Source organism: Neofelis nebulosa, chromosome 1 (genome assembly GCF_028018385.1).
Source record: "Neofelis nebulosa isolate mNeoNeb1 chromosome 1, mNeoNeb1.pri, whole genome shotgun sequence".
NCBI lineage: Eukaryota > Metazoa > Chordata > Mammalia > Carnivora > Felidae > Neofelis > Neofelis nebulosa.
This window is the reverse complement of record NC_080782.1, coordinates 156,841,601-156,855,220: the sequence shown is the minus strand read 5'-3', so window position 1 is coordinate 156,855,220 and position 13,620 is coordinate 156,841,601. Positions and strand designations below refer to the sequence as shown.

Here is a 13,620-nt window from a genome sequence, read left to right as displayed (position 1 = left end):
AGAGTCCAGGGCCAGATGGCTTTCCGGGAGAATTCTACCAAACATTTAAGGAAGAGGTAACACCAATTCTCTTCAAACTGTTCCAAAAAAATAGAAATGGAAGGAAAACTTCCAAATTCTTTCTATGAAGCCAGCATTACCCTGATTCCAAAACCAGACAGAGACCCCACTAAAAAGGAGAACTGTAGACCAATTTCCCTGATGAACATGGATGCAAAAATCCTCAACAAGATATTAGCCAACCAGATCCAAGAAGACATTAAAAAATTATTCACCATGACCAGGTGGGATTTATACCTGGGATATTGGGCTGGATCAATATCTGAAAACAATTAACGTGATTCATCACATCAATAAAAGAAAGGACAAGAAACATATGATCCTCTCAATAGATGCAGAGAAAGCATTTAACACAATACAGCATCCTTTCTTGATAAAAACCCTCAAGAAAGTAGCGATGGAAAGAGCATACCTAGAGATCATAAAAGCCATATATGAATGACCCGATGCTAATATCATGCTTAAAGGGGAAAAACTGACAGCTTTCCCCTTAAGGTGAGGAACAAGACAGGGATATCCACTCTCACCACTTTTATTCAACATAGTATTGAAAGTCGTAGCCTCTGCAATCAGACAACAGAAAGAAATAAAAGGCATCCAAATGGGCCAGGAAGAGGTCAAACATTCACTCTTCACAGATGACATGATACTCTATATGGAAAATGCAAAAGATTCCACCAAAACCTGCTAGAACTGATTCATGAATTCAACAAAGTTGCAGGATATAAAATCAATGCACAGAAATTGGTTGCATTCCTATACACGAACAATGAAGTGACAGAAAGAGAAATCAAGGAATCGATCCCATTTACAGTTGCACCAAAACCCCAAATACCAAGGAATAAATCTAACCAAAGAGGTGAAAAATATAGAAAACTTATGAAAGAAATTGACGGAGACACAAAGAAATGGAAAAAACGATTCCATGTTCCTGGATAGGAAGAACAAATATTGTTAAAATGTCGATACTATCCAAAGGAATCCACATATTCAATGCAATCCCCATCAAAGTAACACCAGCATTCTTCACAGAGCTAGAAAAAATAATCCTAAAATTTGTATGGAACCAGAAAAGACCCCCAATAGCCAAAGCAAAATTGAAAAAGAAAACCAAAGGAGGAGGCATCACAATCCTAGACTTCAAGCTATACTACAAAGCTGTAATTATCAAGACAGAATGGTACCGGCACAAGAACAGACACTCAGATTAATGGAACAGAATAGAGAACCCAGAAACGTACCCAAAAGCATATGGTCAACTAATCTTTGACAAATCAGGAAAGAATATCCAATGGAATAAAGACAGTCTCTGCAGCAAGTGGTGCTGGGAAAACTGGACAGTAACATGCACAAGAATGAACCTGGACCACTTTCATACACCATATACAAAAATAAACTCAAGGTGGATGAAAGACCTCAGTGTAAGACAGGAAGCCATCAAAATCCTCGAGGAGAAAGAAGGCAAAAACCTCTTTGATCTTGCCTGCAACAATTTCTTAACACGTCTCCAGAGGCAAGGGAAACAAAAGCAAAAATGAACTACTGGGACCTCATCAAAATAAAAAGCTTCTGCACAGCAAAGGAAACAACCAGCAAAACTAAAAGGTAGCCGACAGAATGGGAGAAGATATTTGCGAATAACATATCAGATAAAGGGTTAGTATCCAAAATCTATGAAGAATTTATCAAACTCAACACCCAAAAAACAAATAATCCAATGAAGAAATGGGCAAAAGACATGAATAGACACTTCTCCAAGACATCCAGATGGCCAACTGACACATGAAAAAATGCTCAACGTCACTCATCATCAGGGAAACACAAATCAAAACCACAATGAGATACCACCTTACACCTGTCACAATGGCTATCATTAGCAACTCAGGCCACAACAGATGTTGGCAATGATGCAGAGAGAGAGGATCTCTTTTGCATTGTTTGTTGGAATGATAGCTGGTGCAGTCACTCTGGAAAACAGTATGAAGACTCCTCAAAAAACTGAAAATAGAACTACCCTACGACCCAGCAATTGCACTACTAGGCATTTATCTATGGGATACAGGTGTGCTCTTTTGAAGGGACACATGCACCCCCATGTTAATAGTAGCACTATCAACAATAGCCAAAGTATGGAAAGAGCCCAAAAGTCCATTGATGGGTGAATGGATAAAGAAGAAGTGGCATATATATACAATGGAGTACTACTCAGCAATCAAAAAGAATGAAATCTTGCCATTTGCAACTACGTGGATGGAACTGGAGGGTATAATGCTAAGTGAAATTAGTCAGAGAAAGACAAAAATCATATGACTTCACTCATATGAGGAATTTAAGAGACAAAACAGATGAACATAAGGGAAACGAAACAAAAATAATATAAAAACAGGGAGGGGGACAAAACAGAAGAGACTCATAAATACGGAGAACAAACTGAGGGTTGCTGGAGGGGTTGTGGGAGGGGGAATGGGCTAAATGGGTAAGGGGCATTAAGGAATCTACTGAAATCATTGCTTCACTATATACTAACTAATTTGGATGTAAATTTTAAAAAATAAAAAATAAAGTTAAATTACAAAGTTAATAAAATGGCAAGGGAAACAAAAGCAAAAATGTACTATTTGGTCCTCTTAAAGATAAAATTTCTTCTGCACAGAGAAGTAAGCAATCAACAAAACTAAATGGCAACGTATGAAATAGGAGAAGATGTTTGAAAATTACATATTGGATCAAAGGTTAGTATCCAAAATCTATAGCCAGTTTCTATGTTAGACTCCTGAATCTGGTCCAGTTTGTAAGCCAGTTTCTGCCTGAACTTGGACCAGTCTGGTTTCTTTGTAGGACTCAGTCCAACCTTGAACCCAGTCTCGTTCTAAGTCAGACCCTGTCCAGTCCCAGTCAGTTTCACGATCCAGTCCAGAAAAAGAAAGTTTCAAAGTCTGAAAGTTCAAAAAGCAAAGGTGCAGAGGATCTGAGAAGTACGTACGACCCTTTGAGGCAGTGAGAGAGCAGTAAGCTCAAGGGGCTCTGCAGGATATCGAATCCCCCATAGGAGGGTTGACTTGTTCTAAGTGGGACTGATCATCTGGGCTACTCCAAGGAATAAATCAAAGCACATCTGGTGGAGGGTCCAAAATATCACTATGAGTTGGGTAATAAAATAACAAAAGTCACAACAACAGACAGCAAGTAACAATCTCTGAAAAAAACACCCCCTGAAGGGCCAAGCCCTGGATAGTGTATGACCCTCCTTTAATATAGCAGCACTCACAGGTGCAGAGCACACAACAAGCGCTTAAAACCCATAAGGGACAGAGAATTAGCCAAAGTGATGAAACGCAAGAATTCTCCTCAAAAGAAATTCCAGGAAATAGCAACAGCTAACAAATTGATCCAAACTGATTTAAGCAATATAACTGAACAAGAATTTATAATAATAGTCATAAAATTAATTGCTGGGCTTGAAAAAAGGCATAGAGGACAGCAGAGAATCTAATGCCACAGAGATCAAGGGACTCAGAAATAGTCGTGATGAATTTAAAAAATGCTATAAATAAGGTGCAAAAAAAATGGAGGTGGGCACAGTGAGGATTGAAGAGGCAGGGGAGAGAATAGGTGAATTAGAAGAAAAATTATGGAAAAAGAGGAAGCTGAGAAAAAGAGATTAAAAAAAATCCAGGAGTACGAGAGAATTAGAGAACTAAGTGATGCAGATAAATGGAACAATATCCATATCACAGGAATTCCAGACAAAGATGAGAGAGAAAGGGTCTGATGGTATACTTGAAAAAATCATAGCTGACAACTTCCCTGGTCTGGGGAAGGAAATAGGCATTGAAACCCAAGAGACACAGAGAACTCCCTTCAGACATAACTTGAATCAATCTTCTGAAGGGCATATAGTGAAACTGGAAAAATACAAGGATAAAGACAGAATTCTGAAAGCAGCTAGGGATAAATGGGCCTTAACATACACAGGTAGAAGCATAAGGGTAATAGCAGACACTATTCTGTCTACTAAACAGTAATTTAGTAGTATTCTGTCTACTAAAACTTGGCAGGACAGAAAGGAATGGAAGGAAATCTTCATGTGATGAACAGGAAAAATATGCAGCCAAGAATCGTTTATCCAGCAAACCTGTCATTCAAAATACAAGGAGAGATAAAGCTTTTTCCAAACAAACAAAAACTGAAGGAATTAATCACCACTAAACCAGCCCTACAAGAGATCCTAAGGGGGATTCTGTGAATGAAATGTTGCAAGAAACACAAAGTACCAGAGACACCACTACAAGCATGAACCTACAGATACCACTATGTCTCTAAACCCATATCTTTGAATAATAACACTGAATGTAAATGGAGTAAATGCGCCAACCAAAAGATATAGGGTATCAGAATGGATAAAAAAACAAGACCCGGGGCGCCTGGGTGGCGCAGTCGGTTAAGCGTCCGACTTCAGCCAGGTCACGATCTCGCGGTCCGTGAGTTCAAGCCCCGCGTCGGGCTCTGGGCTGATGGCTCGGAGCCTGGAGCCTGTTTCCAATTCTGTGTCTCCCTCTCTCTCTGCCCCTCCCCCGTTCATGCTCTGTCTCTCTCTCTGTCCCAAAAATAAATAAAAAACGTTGAAAAAAAAAAAAAAAAAAACAAGACCCATCTATTTGCTGTCTACAAGAGACTCATTTTAGATCTGAGGACACCTTCAGATTGAAAGTGACGGGATGGAGAACTATCTATCATGCTCCTGGAAGTCACAAGAAAGCTGGAGTAGCCATACTTATATCAGACAAACTAGAATTTAACTTAAAGGCTGTAACAAGAGATGAAGAGGGGCATTATATAATAATTACAGGGTCTATCCATCAGGAAGAGCTAACAATTATAAAGGTCTATGCACCGAATTCAGACCACCCAAATATATACAACAATTAATCACAAACGTAAGCAACCTTATTGATAAGATTGTGGTAATTGCAGGGGACATTAATACTCCACTTACAACAACGCATACATCATCTGGATGGAGAATCAATAAAAAAACAATGGCATTGAATGATACATTGGACCAGATGGACATGACAGAGCTCTGCATCCAAAAGCAACAGAATACACTTTCTTCTCAAGTGCATATGAAACATTATCCAAGATATATCACATACAAGGTCAAAAAACAGCCCTTCATAAATATAAAATAATTGATATCATACCATGCACACTTTCAGATCACAATGCTCTGAAGCTTGAAATCAACCACAAGTAAAAATATGCAAAACCTCCAAAAGCATGGAGGTTACAGAACATCTTCCTAAAGAATGAATGGGTCAACCAGGCAATTAGAGAAGAAATTAAAAATTACACGGAAACAAATGAAAATGAAAATACAACAATCCAAACGCTTTGGGATGCAGCAAAGGCAGTCCTGAGAGGAAAATACATGGCAATCCAGGCCTATCTCAAGTAACAAGAAAAGTCCCAAATACAAATCTAACAGCACACCTAAAGGAAATAGAAGCAGAACAACAAAGACACCCTAAATCCAGCAGAAGAAGAGAAATAATAAAGATCAGAGCAGAAATAAACAATATAGACTCTGAAAAGAACTGTAGAGCAGATCAATGAAACCAAGAGTTGGTTTTTTGAAAAAAATAAACAAATTTGATAAACCTCTAGCCAGGCTTCTCAAAAAGAAAATGGAGATGACCCAAATAGATAAAATCATGAATTAAAGTGGAATTTATTTCAACCACTCCCTCATATATACAAGCAATTATCAGGGAATACTGTGAAAAATTATATGCCAACAAACTTTATAATCTGGAAGAAATGGACAAATTCGTAAACACCCAGACACTACCAAAGCTCAAACAGAATGAAATAGAAAATTTGAACAGACCCATAACCAGTGAAGAAATTGAATCAGTTATCAAAAATCTCCCAACAAATAAGAGTCCAGTACAAGATGGCTTCCCTGAGGAATTCTACTAGACATTTAAGGCAGAGATAATACCTATCCTTCTCAAGCTTTTCAAAAAATAGAAAGGGAAGGAAAACTTCCAGACTCATTCTATGAAGGGAGCATTACTTTGATTCCCAAACCAGACAGAGACCCAGCAAAAAAAAAGAGAAGTACAGGCCAATATCCTTGATGAATACGGATGGAAAAATTCTCAACAAGATACTAGTAAATTGAATTCAACAGCATATAAAAAGAATTATTCACCATAATCAAGTGAGATTCATTCCTGGGCTGCAGGGCAGGTTCAACATTCACAAATCAAACAATGTGATACATCACATTAATAAAAGGAAAGATAAGAACCATATGTCAATCGATGTGGAAAAAGCATTTGACAAAGTACAGCATCCTTTCTTCATTAAAACCCTTGAGAAAGTCAGGATGGAAGGAACAACTTTAAACTTCATAAAAGCCATTTATGAAAAGATAATATCATTCTTAATAGAGAAAAACTTAGAGCTTTCCCTGTGAGATCAGGAACAAGACAGGGATGCCCACCCTCACCTCTGTTGTTTAACATAGTGTTGGAAGTTCTAACATCAGCAATAAGACAACGGAAGAAAATCAAGGCATGAAAATTGGCAATGATGAAGTTAAGCTTTCACTTTTGTAGATGACATGATATTATGCATGGACAACCCGATAGACTCCACCAAAAGTCTGCTAGAACTGATAGATGAATTCAGCAAAGTCACAGGATACAAAATTAATGTATAGAAATCAGTTGTATTTTTATACACCAAAAATGAAGCAACAGAAAGACAAATAAAGAAACTGATCTCATTCACATTTGCACCAATAATCGTAAAATACCTAGGAATAAACCTAACCAAAGATATAAAAGATCTGTATGCTGAAAACTATAGAAACCTTATGAAGGAAATTGAAGAGGATACAAAGAAATGGAAAAACATTCTGTGCTCATGGATTGGAAGAATATATATTTTTCAAATGTCAATATCACCCAAAGCAATCTACACATTCAATGCAATCCCAATCAAAATTGCACCAGCATTCTTCTTCAGTCTAGGACAAGCAATCCTAAAATTTGTATGGAATCACAAAAGACCTCGAATAGCCAAAATAATATTGAAGGAGAAAACCAAAGGTATCACAATCCCAGACTTTAGCCTCTCCTACAAAGCCGTAATCAAGACAGCATGGTATTGGCACAAAAACAGACACATAGACCAATAGAGTAGAATAGAAACCCCAGAATTGGCCCCACAAAACTATGGCCAACTAATCTTTGACAAAGCAGGAAAGAATATCCAATGGAAAAAAGACAGTCTATTTAACAAACGGTGCTGGGAGAACTGGACAGCAACATACAGAAGAATGAAACTAGACCACTTTCTTACACCATTCACAAAAATAAACTCAAAATGAATGAAGGACCTGAATGAGACAGGAAACCATCAAAACCATAGAGGAGAAAGCAGGAAAAGACCTCTCTGACCTCAGCCGCAGCAATTTCTTACTTGACACATTTCCAAAGTCAAGGGAATTAAAATACAAAATGAAATATTGGGACCCCATGAAGATCAAAAGCTTCTGCACTGCAAAGGAAACAATCAACAAAACTAAAAGGCAACCAATGGAATGGGAAAAGATATTTGCAAATGACATATTGGATAAAGGGCTAGTATCCAAAATCTATAAAGAATTCACCAAACTCCACACCAGAAAAACAAATAATCCAGTGAAGAAATGGGCAGAAGACATGAATAGACACTTTTCTAAAGAAGACATTCAGATGGCCAACAGGCACCTGAAAACATTCTCAACGTCACTACTCATCAGGGAAATACAAATCAAAACCACACTGAGATACCACCTCATGCCAGTCAGAGTGGCTAAAATGAACAAATCAGGAGACTATAGATGCTGGAGAGGATGTGGAGAAATGGGAACCCTCTTGCACTGTTGGTGGGAATGCAAACTGGTGCAGCCACTCTGGAAAACAGTGTGGAGGTTCCTCAAAAAATTAAAAATAGATCTACCCTATGACCCATCAATAAAACTGCTAGGAATTTACCCAAGGGATACAGGAGTGCCTATGCATAGGGGCACTTGTACCCCAATGTTTATAGCAGCACTTTGAACAATAGCCAAACTATGGAAAGAGCCTAAATGTTCATCAACTGATGAATGGATAAAGAAATTGTGGTTTATGTACACAATGGAATACTATGTGGCAATGATAAAGAATGAAATATGGCCTTTTGTAGCAACGTGGATGGAACTGGAGAGTGTGATGCTAAGTGAAATAAGCCATACAGAGAAAGACAGATACCATATGCTTTCACTCCTATGTGGATCCTAAGAAACTTAATAGAAGACCATGGGGGAGGGGAAGAAAAAAAATAAAAGGTTAGAGAGGGAGGGAGCCAAAACTTAAGAGACTGTTAAAAACTGAGAACAAACTGAGGGTTGATGGGGGGTGGGAGGGAGGGGAGGGTGGGTGATGGGCATTGAGAAGGACACCTGTTGGAATGAGCACTGGGTGTTTTAGGGAAACCAATTTGACAATAAATTTCATATTAAAAATATAAAAATAAAAAGTTTGACACACAAAAAAGTTTCCCTCGAAAAAAAATGTTTTTCCTCCCCCATTGACTTAAAGGTCATCCAAATAGCTTGCTCTCATATTTTCAATATGGAATTTCTTTGATGTTTCTATTTCCATAGAGATAATCAAAACCCAACAGTATCATTTTTCAAGAAAAAGCATAGAATACTGGGCAGTAATTATCTTTCATAAGAGTCTTCTTAGAGCCCTGCACTTATTCTGAGCTTACAATTAATTAAAGTCTGGAGACAAATTCCCATGAGACACTTTTCATGTCTTCCCCATTTTGAGGTACACAAAAGATACAGAACTTGATGAAACACAGAAGATGATATTGACTTCTCACATGCTGATCTCAGACCTAAACCAGGTGTGTAGCAGAAATGTAATTAGTCCTCTTTCAGGGAGTTTGAAATTTCAGAAATTTCAGTCAAGACAGGTATCAACTAATTTATTTTTTATTTTTTTTTTTTAACATTTTTTATTTATTTTTGGGACAGAGAGAGACAGAGCATGAACGGGGGAGGGGCAGAGAGAGAGGGAGACACAGAATCGGAAACAGGCTCCAGGCTCCGAGCCATCAGCCCAGAGCCTGACGCGGGGCTCGAACTCACGGACCGCGAGATCGTGACCTGGCTGAAGTCGGACGCTTAACCGACTGCGCCACCCAGGCGCCCCAGGTATCAACTAATTTAATGTAAAAGAGTGACAGGGCACAAGGAAATGACAGCAGTTACTGGAAGTACACCAGGCAGCAGTAACTATGGGGCTGAAGGCAGGGGTAGGAGAATGTTTTTGTCTATTAATAAAATAATTTCTTTCTAGGCAGGTAGTTAACTCTGTTTTTCTACCCAGCCTCCATACCAAAGGACCTTTGTAAAGCAAAAGCAGATAAATTTGGATTACATGAAAATGGAGTCTGCTTCTCACAGTCAGTCCTTAAATGAAAAATTCAGTGTCTTCAGGGAGGGAGGATCTGTAGGGAAAGGTCTCTGTCTCATTTTGTTCAGCCACTGCCTGACAAAAGACACAGTAAGAACACATTGCACCATTTTTGTCTGCCCCAGTTGCTCAAGATTGCACATAGGGTCCTTACAAGCAGTCAATAGGTTAATGTATGCAAACTACTCTGGAATTTATTGTCTTCCATAAGTGTGAACTACTGTTCTTATAAGGGTCATCGGTGTTAGTATGTCCTCCAATATACTCCATGTACTCCAGCAGCACATATTTTGCAATTACTGCGACTTAGCTTGTGAGGAGCACTGTAGAGTTTAAGGATATTTATTAAGGACAGGATGAGTTACAGATGAGAGCAATCTGCTCACATCTCTCTAATAGGATCTGTGTTTTGCCATTCATACAAATATCTTTTTAGAGTGATGCTTTGATTGTTAATCACTTAGTTTCAAATCTTATGTGATGGAGAAAGTTAAGACTTTCTAGAAATTGAAAGGAAATGTAACTTTCCTTAGAAGAAAATAAAAGAATGACATTACTTTAAGATAAACAAAATTAAATTTATTTTTCTTTATTTCTTGAGTAAATCATGGTAAATCTATTGACCACTTGAAGACAAAACATATATGTTGACAAAAAAATATTTTTCAAAAATTTTTATAATATACTGCTTGTGCATTATTTAGTCAGAGTCTGTATCTAGCTAAATGTATAGTTTATTGTTGAATCATTGTTTCAGTGTAATAAAGTGTGTGCTCAATGATTTTTATCGATACATATTGTCTAATTATAATTTTGAAGAAGGCAAGTGCCGCCCTTATAAATCAGGTAAGTTAACGTTTCCTTTAGCATTTGAAATAATTACATCCTAGAGGTATTCATTCATTTCCAAGTCACAAAGATATTGGTAGAACTAAGGTCTTCCTAACAAAATCACAAAAATCACTTTTACTCCACATTCCTAAAACTAAGAGGATGTAATCGTATGTGATTAATACAAAACATTACAATATTTTCAATATACAATATATCGTAGACCTAATTTGCTAATGTGCAAAATTATTAATATACACTTAAAAGAGGCTTGCATGTAAGCACATAGACTTACAAAACGAGTCATCAGTTAGATGCCAGGCACAATGTTTGATGTTTTATCATTCCTAAAGCAAGATATTTTACAGTGTTTGTATCTATTTCCCATTCCCAGTCTATATTTATTTGAATATACTATAGTTAATAACACTGTTATATTTGTAAACATAATGTCATATTTTACACATAATTATGTGGGACCATGAGACATTATTTTCAAAGATATTCTCCCATTATTTCACTTCCCAATGAACTAAGCTCTGTAGGGAAAGGCTTTATGTCAAAAAACACAGGAAACTAGAGAAACATCATGAAGGATAGTGCCCAGGAAGAGGAGACCAGGATCTTGAGGTGCACAGAGTGGTAACTTAAGAAAACAAATTTCAGGGGTGCCTGGGTGGCTCACTTGGTTGGGTGTCTGACTTGGGCTCAGGTCATGATCTCACGCTTTGTGGTTCCAGCCCCGTGTTGGGCTCTGTGCTCACAGCTCAAAGCCTGGAGCCTGCTTCAGATTCTATGTCTCCTTCTAGCTCTCTGCCCCTCCCTCACTTATTTTCTGTCTCTCTGTCTCTCAAGAGTGAATAAATGTAAAAAAAATTAAAAAATAAAAAAAAAATTTCCCCAAGACCAAAGTTCTGCCACAAGCTTATTATGACCCAATCATGAATGACACTATTCTATTTCCATTGACAGATGAACATTATACAATGATTTTTTTTCATTATCTCAAATCATGAAAAGCATAATAATGTAGGATTTGATATAAAATAAAATATTTCATGTATATTATTGATAATAAAAGCAAAAATTCTCATTATGATTGCTTCACAAAGAGGAAACATTGCATGTGGACCATCAGGGTTTACAAAGGAAATCAACTCATTGATCCAGGAATTGAATATGTATGAGACCTTTCTCATCAAGCAAAAGAGGATATTTCTTCATTTGTCATTAGTGTCACCATCACTTTTACAAAGATGGGAAATTAAAATTTATTTGCATGACTTTAATCAACACCTTAAAAGTATTTTGAAGAAATTTTTACTCAATGGGAAATGAACAATAACTGAAAGATTAACCAAGAGATATGATTGCTGTCTTTTAGGCTGTTCATTGACAAAGGAAATTATTCAAGTGAAAAAATAAGTTTAAAATGAAGGTAAGACATGAGAATTAAAAAGAAAACTGAAAACGTAAGAATTAAGGAAGTTAGTATGTAAAATAGAATAAACAGTCTATATCATTTCCGTGGCGATTCAAATTTCTTTAGAAAAGCTGTGAAATGGCCACAAGGGACACTTGAGATCCTTTGGGGTGGAGGTGAGCAGAACAGTACAGTCAGGAAAGCAATATGAAAAACACAAGAATGTCAACAGATTGGAGTACATTAAAAAGTTAAATATATGGGAAACATAATGGTCAGGTTTGTAATTATTACCAAAGGGACTAAATATTCATCTGGCCAAGTCAAACCAATCAAATTAGAATATAACATTGCTAATTTCTGAGTAGAAATTTTTCAATTTTCTTTTCAATTTTCTTTTCAGTTTTCTTTTCAATTTCTTTTTTATGAGAATGTACTGTTTTAAAGTCCTAGCTGTAAGTGTACAGAGAAGTGAATGTTGACTGACAGATTATTTTAACAAAGCACCACATCCTTTGTTATATAACTTTTCCAATTTTTCAGTTTGAATAAAGCATTTAAATTAAAACATGGAGCAGAAGAATGAAAACTCAACTGACTTTATCCTCCTGGGACTCTTTCCCTGGTTCAGTTATCCCTACCTCCTCATCCTCCTCCTCCTTTTTATTTACATTATTGCCTTTACTGGAAACTCCATACTAATCCTCCTCATCTGGCTGGACTCCTGCCTCCACACCCCCATGTACTTCCTGCTCAGTCAGCTGTCCCTCATTGACTTGGCTTACATCTCCAGCACAGTCCCCAAGGTGGTTACCAACTATTTCACAGAGAGGAAGAACATTTCCTATTTCGCCTGTGCCACTCAGCTCTTTTTCTTCCTCACCCTTGGTCTTGCTGAGTGCATCTTGCTGACCCTAATGGCCTATGACCGCTGTGTGGCTGTGTGTAACCCCCTGAGATACACAATTCTCATGAATCCCAACGTCTGTCTGCAGATGGCTGCTGCAGCCTGGATTGGAGGGTCCCTTGCAGCCCTTATACACACCATCTACCCAATGAATTTCCCTATCTGTGGTTCCAGGGAAATTAATCATTACTTTTGTGAGATGCCTGCCATCCTGAGGTTGTCTTGTGTGGATATATCAGTCTATGAAATGGTAAAATTTGTATCAACAATTGTGTTTCTCCTCGTCCCATTTTTTCTTATTCTGGTCTCCTACACTCTCATCTTCCTCACTGTTCTGAAGATGAATTCTTGGAAAGGAAGTAACAAAGCACTTTCCACCTGTTTCTCCCACCTGACAGTAGTGAGTCTCTACTTTGGTCAAGCCATCTTCATTTACATGACACCCAGTTCTTCTCACACACCTGAACAAGATCAAATTGCAGCTGTACTTGGCACCATAGTGACCCCCATGCTAAATCCCCTCATCTACAGCTTAAGGAACAAAGAAGTGGTGGGGGCCCTGAGGAAGTGCATGGGAAGATGTGGCAATTGAGAAAATGCTATGTTTCCACAATGTCACTGTAAGAAACGTTTCATACTCAATATTGAAAGTAGCTATTATCATTGGATTGTCATACTGGAAATGTAACATAATAAGGGATCAGAAAAGTATTAGGACTCAGGCATATTGTTATTTGTTTGTTGGTATAAAGTTGTTTCTAGTTCCATAGTCAAGGCTTTCTTAGAGTACAAACTTAATGTGTTTTTTTTGATTAACCTTTTGAGAAATTACGTGGGTTTTGACAATAACGTCTGTGCAGATATAATCTCTA

At 37.5% G+C, this 13,620-nt stretch overlaps 1 protein-coding gene across 1 annotated transcript; it reads left to right on the top strand.

Moving 5' to 3' along the window:
- Window positions 1-12,410: 12,410 nt before the first annotated feature.
- Window positions 12,411-13,340, top strand: LOC131487279 (olfactory receptor 2T2-like). Its single transcript, XM_058687869.1, has one exon. It carries the CDS (start codon window positions 12,411-12,413, stop codon window positions 13,338-13,340), a length of 930 nt encoding a protein of 309 aa, XP_058543852.1.
- The last annotated feature ends 280 nt before the right edge of the window (window positions 13,341-13,620 follow it).